General features: G+C 40.4%; 1 protein-coding gene across 1 annotated transcript; it reads right to left on the bottom strand.

Moving 5' to 3' along the window:
* Positions 1-3,147: 3,147 nt before the first annotated feature.
* NKTR (natural killer cell triggering receptor) lies at positions 3,148-10,891 on the bottom strand (the record flags this gene model as incomplete). Its single annotated transcript, XM_010183317.1, has 6 exons — positions 3,148-3,226; positions 5,255-5,353; positions 5,923-5,982; positions 6,258-6,353; positions 6,589-9,543; positions 10,746-10,891. Coding segments are annotated over 6 exons (3,435 nt in total), but the record flags the coding sequence as incomplete, so codon positions are not given.
* Positions 10,892-11,114: the final 223 nt, after the last annotated feature.

Consider the following 11,114-nt stretch of genomic DNA (forward strand, 5'->3'; position numbering starts at 1 on the left):
AATATATATAACAGATTTATTATAATTACATAAATATATAACAGAATATATGAAATTGTATAGAAATATTTATATAAGGTTATATATTAAATTAATATAGCAATTATCTTGAGTATATCTATATAAAAACAATTTTATTATGTTCTAAACCTTCCACCACTACAGCTCAGATCACCCAAATTTCCCATTTTTCCTGTCTAAGATTTCTCCTCAAAGGCAGTGCTGGGAAGTTTGGGAAATGCCAGGTGAACCAGACCACGCTAAAAACTAAATCAAATATCAAGGAAACGCTTCCACTTGTCCTCTTTACCTTAGGCCAAAGCCACTGGCATTGCCATTAGCACAAAGCTGGTATTTTCCAAAGAAGGTCAGGCTTTTCTGGACCAGAAGATCTAAAAGCCTCATGGATCAGGCTGCTGAGCTGTTACATCTGCTGACTTGAACTAATACCACATTTCTAATATGCTACGGAGAGGACCTAGGGATGTGTAGTTGGGAAAGAATATTTGGCAAAGTAGTGCAATTCAGCACATTCGGAGGTTTCCAGGGAGATCTGTCCAGTGCAAAGAATAGGAACCTTTTCTGTATCTTGAGGCAATGGCAAGACCTTGAATCACGTGGAAGTTTCCATGTGTTTGTTCCTCCGATGACCATCACGTAAGCCCAGAGCAGAGCCTTGCTGAGGAATCGCTCTCTGTGTAGGTCAGGAGAAGGAAAGGCAACGTGGAGTCTTGCAAGGGACAAAAGCAGATACAGCAATTGCAGTGTATAGCTCATTTTCCTGCCCGTTTCCCTCAAGCAGCAAGGGGTTTTTCCAGATGTAGAGAAAACAGCGATTGCAGATATGTACAAAAGTTTATTTTTTACAAACAGCGACTACTTTGGAATAACAAAATTGCAAAAACATAGAGCAACATTAGAAAACCAGCTCAGGGGTACATTTCCTATCTGGAGCACAACTGAACAGCCTTCTCTCAGTACAAATCCAACCCCTACTTCTCTCACACCCCTCCCCAACCATCTACCAGATGGGATTTCTTCATAAAGCTTTAATGCAGATATGAAGTAGACACTGGTGACACTGCAGTGATTTTGGACAATTACAATTAAATGATCGACCGTATTTTTCAGCCTTAAAAATAAAAAAAGTCAACTCAGATCTGAAACATGACAAAGTTGGATTCTGAGGCAGTTTTTTCCCCTCTGGCAAGTATTGAATGGTGATGTTTATATTCGTGTATTTTGTCACTTGTTCTATTTTCTCAGTAAGGGGAAAAAAAAAAACCTCAGTTACATTTGTACTTGAAGCTACAAAACTGCAAGAAACTTCATAATATATTTGTTCAGGAGTCCAAAATGGTGTTGCTGTTAAAAACCTGACTGTCAATGCACACTGACTTGAGTAATTCATGTACTGGATGTTTAAAAGCGTATGGAGCTTACAAAATATTGATTGGAAATGATTACGTGCGCACGCTTTTCCATCCAGCTACGAGAGCAGGAAGGGTGTAAGCCCGGAATTATTTCGGGTTTTTCTAGGAAGTGAGAAACCTGTGTAACAACTCCAGTTTTACAAACCTGCTCTTTGTGGACAGCCCTCAAACCTCACTTTGCACTCGCTTTTCGCGTTTCAGAAGCGTACCAAAAGCTAATGTTTGGATAGCTTCATTCGAAGCGAGACATTTCCACTTCTCATTTTCAAAACCGCCGGCTCCCGATGAGCCTTTTGTTAAAAAAAATTTTCCAATATTTGAAAACATTTGAGAGAATGAGAGCATCTCAAGCTATTACAGAAAGTCAGTGACGAAAACGACTGTAATACAACAGTACTCGTCAGCTGTAATAAAGCTATGTTAGTCTGGTTCTTCACTAGACCCCAGTTTTCAGGTTACATTATGCCATTAAAAAATTGCTTCTTAGTACATAACTTTCTAAACACTGAAAAAAACTTTACAAAGTATTTTAAATCAACTCAGAATATTGAAAAAAATTACTCAGTGCTCTTCAGCTTAAACCCACGGGTTTTCTGTGACCATTGACCTGTAACACGCAGTCGTTTTTGGTATTAAGTTTTACTCTGAAACTACTGTCCATGCTTTTTACCAGGCATACCAGTGTTGTTGTGGATAGATCACTTTAACAATATAGAGTTCAGTATCTGCAGTATCAATATCTGATATTCCCCATGGCAACCGGGAGGCATTTACAGACGTTTTATAAAGGAACCATTATGGTTTGTTTTCTCAAAAGAATTATCGCCATTTAAGTTTTTAATAAAAAGCATTTTGAACAAACTCAATCTCCTCAAGGGTTTGCAACATTCAAAAATGCCAAGCACTGGGATATGAATTGAAGTAAGATACAAAAAGTGTTCAGAAACACTTTTTTTTTTTTTAAGTCTTAAGAACTGTTTATCACAAAATTCGATTTTAAACGTGGAAGTTCAGACAAGTTGGATATTAAGATCAGAACTGATTCATCGCACTTCTGCCGGTCGATTTGACAATTCCCAGGTGTGTAACCTCACCCATTTCAGCAGACCTCTGCAGTATCACAGTGCGGAAAGGATTAAGACAGAGCGGCAGTCTTTGTTCTCGTCACCTCGCTGTTGTAAATATTCTGTCTGTAATGCCATAACCAGCAAACAAGACAGCAGGGAGCTCATCTTCCAGCATTACAAAAGGAAAAAGCAGGTTAATAAACTAGAAATGGCAGCCTTCGTAAGAAGTTTTCTTCATAGTTTTATAGTTGCTAGCATATATTTAATAGTAACAGGCAGAAAGCCCCAAGGTGTTTATAAACGTACTTGATGGCTGCGCCCAGAAAAGCGGTGGCAGCAAATTCAGTTGAGTGTCATTCATGGCTTGGAAAATCCAATTCAAGGAAATCAAATCGGGTGGGTTTTTTTCTTATTTTGTAAAAGTAGCGTTTGACCAAAAAAAGACAGACAAAAACTCAGCGGAGCTGAGCTCAGTACTTCTCTCCATAGGCATGGAGTCAGTCAAGCGAGTTCACTGCTATTGGTAAAGCTCCAGCTCGCACAGTAAACACCCTTTAACTTCACCTGTGATGCTGTCAAAACAGGCTTCTTTTACCATAACACTGAAAAAGTTATTAACTGTGGTGTCCATCGTCGGAGAAAAGTTCTCAGCTGTATCTGCTGCTTTCGCTGGGGCTTCGATTGTTGGAGTAACTGCGATCGCTTTCGCTGTCAGAGCCGTAAGATCTGCAAAGAAGAGATGAAAATGCTTCAAAATTGTATTTTCAAATTCAAAACTGCACATCCTGGTTTGAGCTAAATAGAGCTAATTTTCTATTTAGTGATTTTACTTTTCAGCTCAGTCTCTTTTAAGTGGCTGAACTTGCTGAAAAGTGGCAGGATGTTTTCCCCAGACAGTGTGTACAGCTACAAGTGATCATCACACAGTCACTGTCTCACCATGGGTGCCGTGTCTGTGCCTACAGGGGGGGTAAGTGGACCCAAAACTGACCAACGAGGTATTCCATCTCACACACATCATACTCGGTATAAAGCTGAGGGATCATGAGGGTCTCAACCCTTCTTCCATCTCGGACCCTTCCATCCATCTCAATCCTACAATGGCTGAGGTCTGAGCAGACCCTGCTGGTTCGTCTGCCTCTGATCCTGATTTGTGTGTTCCTGCATCAGCTCCCACTGCTGCTGGGTCTGTACTAGGACTTTTCCAGTGCCCTGCTCCGCAGAGTCTCTGGGGATGTCACTGTCACTGGGGGGAGGATTCTACATTGGTTTTGTAGATACATTTGCACATATCTATATATATTTAATTATTTTCCTATTTACATTCTTATCCTGTAGTATCAGTATTATTGTTTTATTAAATCTGTTAGTTTTATTTTCCAACCCGTAGTGTCTTTTTCTCTTATTCTCTTTTCTCTTCCCTTCTGGGGAGGGGAGAGGGGTTCACAGAGAGTGTCTGGCCAGGATTTAGTGGCCGGCCCAGCCCTAAACCACGACACTGCATCACATAGAATAATTGTCAAGACAGACACACACGAGAAGACGAAAACATACAAGACGTCTTTTACAGGTTCCTTTTTAATATAACTGAAGTATTCATTAAGGGACACTCAAAATTAAAATAACCATTACTTTTACATGATGAAAAGCCTAACTCCAGTCAAACTGTGTTTGTAACTACAAAATTTCTTGCCTTCTCCAGCTACAAAATAATTGAAAATAACTGGTTTTACAAATACTGCCTGAGAAGTAAATTCTAGCCAATATAATTTGATATTGCAAGCTTTTCCAACTAAGATAATTTCACAAATCCCTGCTTTATATATTGCAGGTTTTTGTTTCAAGAAGGCTCTTCGGAAGTAGCCCCCATCACAACAACAGGAGCCTGTGAGTGTCTGCAGAGTGGAAGCTGTAGATTAAAATGTTTTGACTTATCCAGGAGAATTCCAAGCTCAGCACCTGGCCAAGCACCACGATGCAGTCCAGATGGTTGCAGACAAGCCCCAGGACACATTCAAATTACACAGAATAAACTTTCACTTGAAATTTTCTAGCCTCACGCCTGTAAGGAAAGCTTTCTAGATGAAAGATGAGCACATCCTAATCCACCATTGTTTGTCTGAAGTGTCCCAACATCCTACAACAATGACTTTGTAAGCCTATTTCCACATTCTTTGCTAATCTCTTTCATTTCCCCTCAAACACATGAAGAAAGTTGTCTTGGTATCAGACCTACAGGGGGAAATGGGTGACAGCGAAGTCCATTAGGAACTGGAATAAAGTTGTGAAAAAAATGAGTGTGAAGACAGCAGAGGATGACAATTTACAGTAGTCTTAGAGGTCTGCCTGATCTCTGACGGACTGATTAGGGACATATTAAAAGGTACAAAACAAGCCTTTAATCCATAACAGGCACTTGATTTAAATCTTGAAAGCTAGCTCACTGTAGCTTAAGAAACATTTAAAATTGTTTAAGGAAAATAATCGTGTGCTTATTGAATGTATGCGGACATACATACAATGACCCGGAGCCTTCTCAAATCTCTCATCCTTGTTTCTTCCTCATCCCCAAACCAGGATCGCAGAAATTCTGATCCTCCCTCAAACACTGGCTCCAATTTTAGCTGGTTTGAATTACAGCTTTTAGTAGCAATATAGTTTTTACACTTAGGATAAAACAATTAGCCTCCATGAACCTTTTAAGTATGCGTTTAGCAAATTCACTTGCACAAAGTCATGCTGGCAAAACCACACCTGGATCGTCTATCGTAACTCCTAGATCTTCGATAGCTGTCGCTCCTTTTACTTCTGCTTCGACTTCTGCTGTAGTAACTATCATACGTGTACGACCTGCTTTAGAGGGAAAAGAAAGTCAATGTAAATTTACAACTCGTGGTCTAAAATGCCATTTGTTTTTAACATACGTTGTATTTATATACAGAGGTGAGTGGCTACATAGAAATCACTTCTGAAGGATGTGGCGAACAGAGTAATTCAACATTTATAGAAGTTAAATTCAAGAACAAGTATCTTCAAAACAACTGGAAAAATCTCAAATTTATTAATCTAGAAAAGACTGAGCATTTAAGTTTTGTGTTTTCTCTACAAACTGTAGATGAAGTAAGAATCTTGTTTGCTAATACTTCTGAAGACAAGTAACAAAGTGTAATATAACTCATTTTTAGTTTAACAGTAAAGGGAAGTGTTTACTCATCTCATATTATTCATCTCATATCATCACCTATAACCAATTATTTGGGTATTTTCAGCTTTTTAAAGTGTCTTCTGTCGATCTTGCTCCGATTCAAGTTGCTAAGGTGATATTGTATTGTTAAAGTACCATAGATAAAGGGGTATTCTTATACCGAGATATTTTTATAAGTACATTTATTACAGAGTTTGTAAACAACTCTAATCCATACCTGGATCGACTGTGATGACCATAAGAGCTACTTCTGGATCTACTTCTACTATAGGTTCGACTGACAAGAACAAAAACAGAGATATTTGAAGTTAAACACAAACAAGCGGGGAAGATTTTGCTCAGAATTCCCTACCCATGCTACAAAACACAAAAATTATTTTGCAGTAACAGGAAATTTTGAAATCTGATTGTTTTAACTTGCACATTTCAAACGGAGAATGCAGAGCCAAGCACATTTCCAACGTGCTCAGAGACCGAAGCATGAGACTGCTGTGCCTAATTTACTGGATTTGTAATGAAACCCCAACACTATTTCCATGTAGAGACACTTACCTACGACTCTTGTAGCTGTGGTAAGAACTACTTCGACTTCTTGACCGATCTCTACTATACCGTCCTCTGCTTCGGCTTCTTGTATAGCTTCTTGACCTGCAATCAATGAGCGACTTTGAAAAGCACAAAACAGAATATAAAGAGAAAAGCAGCAGCAAACAGGAAGCAAAAGCATTTTAAATCTTCATCTTTCAAGCTAAATGTTTATTCCATACTTGCTAAATGATACAGTGCTGTTTAAAAAGTGAGTTGGAAAGCAAAAACAAGCCTTAAAGATGTAAGGACTTCCAAGATAACCTGGTAGGCTGTGGGAATAGCAGAAACTTCTTACCTATATGAATACGTCGAACTTCGGGATCGACTTCTGGAGTGACTGTAGGATCTGGACCTTGTCCTGTGTCTGGATTTAGATTCGGATTTACTTCGCGACCTACTGAGACTCCTGGACGGGCTGTTGTCAGCTCTACCTGGGGACTCTTCCTCACTGGAGCTTTCTTGGTTCCTCGGCCTTCGATTCAGCCGCGCTGTCTTTCTGACTTCATCAAACAGAGACCCAGGCCTGACTTTATTTTTAGCTTTTATTTCAATTCTTAAACCTGCTGGTTTAGGCTCTGGCGCTGAAGCGACGTTCTTAACTTCGGTGGCAGTACTAACGGTTCCTGGTTGTAAATTACCAACCCCTTGCAAAGGCTTCCATTTATTATCGATCATATTGCTTTGTGTATTTTCAGTAATTTCACTTTTTAAACCACAGTCTTTAGCGCTGGGCACAGGGACAGAGTTGTTTTCTTGCCTTCCTGTCTCTTTTTCTTCTTTAATACTAATGAAGTCCATTATACTGTTTCCTAGTTTGACAGCATCTTGTTCAGGGGTCTCAACCTGTAAATCTCTGTTGATGCTGGCACTTAAAGCGTGAGGTTTAGCAGCGAGAGTGACAGGAGACAAAACGTCCACATCGACCTTCCCTGGCGAGTTACGATCTGGAGTGCAAATCTCCATGTTGTCATCTGTCTGAATAACATCTTCCAGTCCATTCTGGTTACTTTCTTCAGCTTCTTTCATCTCTTCTTTCATCTCATTCTTGCAAGCGGCCACATTTATTCCTGAGTTTAAAATACCAGTTGAAGTGTTTGTTTCAGTGCTGTCTTTATTAAAGTTACCGCGATTGGGCGAGGCATCGGATGGAGCGTTTTTACCCAAAAGGTTTTCATTCGCACAAGACTTTTCACCATTTTCCATTTTATCTTTGGCTATTTCATCCTTTTCATAAACCTGGTTTTTATCCTTTACGTCCTTGGCAAGCTGCTTTTCTTTTTTATCATCCTTGGTAACCGGCTTTTCATTTATCTCATCATCATCATCTTCACCAAACTCCAGGGGGGGCTGCCAGTGAAACATTTCTTTTCTTTTCTGAACTTTGTGTTTCTTCTCCTTCTTCCCTTTCGTTTTTTCTTTCGCCTTTTTGGAATGGGATTTTTTAAGGGTCTTTTTCGATCCACGCTTGTGTTTTTTTGGCTTTCCCCTGACGTTTGTCAGGCTAGAACCAGAACTCTCAGATTCAGAAGATGACAACTGCTTGCCCGTCCTCCATGCGCAGTCAGAATCCAGAAACCCCTCTGAAGAATTTGATTGGGGTTTTAGCCTTTTGGTAACGCTGAGCTCTGTATCGGATCCCGACGTGGCCTCTCCTTCCTCTTTACCAGAGGAGGGTCTGGAATCTCCCCTGTTATACCTTTCCTCTCCTCTATCAGAATTGGATTCGGAGTCCCATTTACTACCTGAATAAGATCTTTGTTTAGTTTTTGCACCACCTCTGGGTAGCTCAGATTTCTCCTTAGCCGCTTTCTTTCTAGCGTGATCAGAATCCCGCTCGCACTTGGATTTCTCCTCTCTCTCAGAGCTGAAGCTACTTTTGTCCTGTTTTTGCGTATCTCCTTCTAACTGAAAGCGGCTGTCTTTTTCCTGGGCTACTTTTGCTTTGGCAGAGCGCTCGCTGTCAGAAGAGAAGTCTGAAGACGATAAACTGTCGCTCTCTTTCAATCCTTGAGAAGACTCATCGTAGTCTTTGGTACATTTATAAGGGAGGGTGCTCTCCGAGCTGGTTTCTTGCCTCACTTTAAGAGGCCGAGCTTTCTGATCACTTGACGTGGATTTCCTCTTGCTTCTGTGTCTGTCGTCATCGCTAAGGGAATAATAAGACGTCGACCCGCTGTATCCTGACCTGTCACTGCGGTATTTACTCAGCGATGGAGATCTGCCCGAGGAATGAGATTTTGTCCTAGAGCTGGATGGACTTCTGGATCTGGAATAAGACCTTGAGTACGACCTGCTTCGAGAGGACCTGCTCCTCGATCGCGGCGAACTATCCGAGCTTCGGTCGCTACGATATTTGGAGTAACCGCTTCGATCGCTGTCTGAACTCCTTCGTCGCTTACGGTACGAGGAAGAAGCGTCAACCTCTTTGACGGCGACTAAATTGTAGTTAGTTTGCGCGGGTATCAAATGGGTCGTTTTAGCTTTCATCTCCTGAATTCGCTCGTAAGACGGCTTCCACGGTTTCTGCCCAGGTTTCCACCTTGAAGGCGGTGGGCTGTCACTCAGGGGTATAACAGGGAGGCTTTCTGGGACAACGGGCGGTACGACAACTTTCTCAGCGGGGAGTATAACTGCTCTTACGGGCTCAGCAGTCTTGCTCAACTTATTATCATTTAATCGCGTTGAAATATTTCGTGGAGAACTGGAAACTGTCTTTTGATGCCTAGGATTAGAACTTGACCTCGACCTGCTTCGAGAGCGTGAGGATTTAGAGGCTGATCTTGATCGAGAACTTTTCCGGGAGTAAGATCTTGATTTAGACCTAGACCTGGATCTGGACCTGGATCTGTAGTACGATCGTGTCCCTCTGCTGGATGAAGATGATGAGCTCTGGTCTTCCTTATCAGATTTAGACCAGTCTCTTCTGGATGAATGTCTGGAAGACTGTGAAGAAGAACGAGATTTCCTCTGACGATCACAGGATGATTTTGTCCTCCTGAGGAAGGAATGAGAGGATTCGACATCTGATGAGGCCGATGTTTTCTTTCTTTTCGTTTGCTTGTGCTTCTTGAAATGCTTCTGCTTTTTCGATTTCTTTTTATGTTTCACCTTCTTCTTCTCTTTTCTGTGCTTTTTGTGATGGCTAGAATATCTCACAGTACTTAGATCAGAATAACCATTATGTGACCAAGACCTTGACCTCCGGGACACACTTCTTTCATCCCATCTGCTTGTACACGGGTCACTCAACCTAGAAAACAAACAAATGAGCCCCCTAGTAAGTGGAAATTCTTTAAAAACTCCAGATAAACTAAGTCTTTTCCCCACCTCCAATGCAATTAAGTTTAAGAAGAATTAATACATACACACCCTTCACCACCAGGCAACTGCATTGTGACTGAGCTTGTTACACTCATTTTAAATATGGAATTATATCATTACCAAGAGAGCTACTTCTCTGTAAGAAGTGAATCAGCCAACACCAGCAAATTTTGCCTACTGCAGAACCTGTGTAAAGAGATTTAATGTTTCAACTACTCTAGTCCACAGACTACCCTAGACTTTGACCTCTACAACTATAGGATTCTTAAACCAAGTTTAAATGCACATTTTAATACATCATCTTATTTATTATTCGTTTAGCTGGTACGCTGCAATACAGCAATGAACTGAATGCACTCAATGTATAAAAAGAGCTACCAGAAACATTTGTAGCTGTTCAATAATGATTTTATATTCTTTATATTATTTTATATAATGTTCTTTAGTTCTTCTTTTGAGGTTTATCTATCACAATTTAGTAGTGGCTCATATTTAGTATCAAGTCATCAGAAATAGCGGAGAGCTGGCTTCCATCACTCAGTTTGCAATTGCAGAAAGAACAAAGAACTGTTTTAGTTATATATTATAGTGCTGTTATATATGTTATGTTTAGTTATGTTATGTATGTTTTAGTAATCTACCTCTATCTCTACCTCTATCTCTCTCTACCTCTCTCTATCTCTCTCTACCTCTACCTCCCTATCTCTATACATACACACACATATATATATATAGGACTGGTGGATTTGAAGGTCTTATTTGGGATCTAAAGAAGCCAGATAGCCAAGACGGCACCTAAAGGCAACCTGACATGAGTAACTCTGTGGAAAGCAACAGAAAACTGGACAGGTCAATTAATTACTACTTAAATAAGTATACTTCTTAAATAATTATTGCTTCTTAAGTATGGCAGCGTCAGAAACAACTCTTTTCAGCACGTGTTCATCTGGTGTCAAATCAGCAAGGGTTTTAAGAAAGTTTTCAACTACAACTTTTCAGTATTTCAATGGACTGTGTTAACCACAGAGATATTTGAATTTTTCATTCAAACATGGTCATGGTACGTGTACACAATCTATTAAAGCTTGTGTAAAAAACCAAGGCATTTTAAATTCGTGATAAGGATCTTACTTATCGCCTTTACTCCACTTCTCTCCACTTGGCGGTCTGTATGTCCGTAATCTCTGCATTTCCTCTTTCCAGTGAGGAGGGGTCTCACTGCTCTCGTCATCATCAGACTCAGAACACGATCGCGATCGAGGTGGGGTGTGATACCGCTACGAAATCAAAGAAACACATTTACCTTTAGAAGAGACTGGATAATACAGAAAATCTCTTACACATTTTCACAGAATCACAGAATCTCAGGAGTTGGAAGGGACCTTGAAAGAACACCCAGTACAACCCTCCTTCCAGAGCAGGATCACCAGAGCAGGTCACACAGGAACACGGCCAGGTAGGCCTTGAAGGTCTCCCGAGAAGGAGACTCCACAACCTCTC

The sequence above is a fragment of the Mesitornis unicolor genome, unplaced genomic scaffold (assembly GCF_000695765.1).
Source record: "Mesitornis unicolor isolate BGI_N332 unplaced genomic scaffold, ASM69576v1 scaffold23264, whole genome shotgun sequence".
Taxonomy (NCBI): domain Eukaryota; kingdom Metazoa; phylum Chordata; class Aves; order Mesitornithiformes; family Mesitornithidae; genus Mesitornis; species Mesitornis unicolor.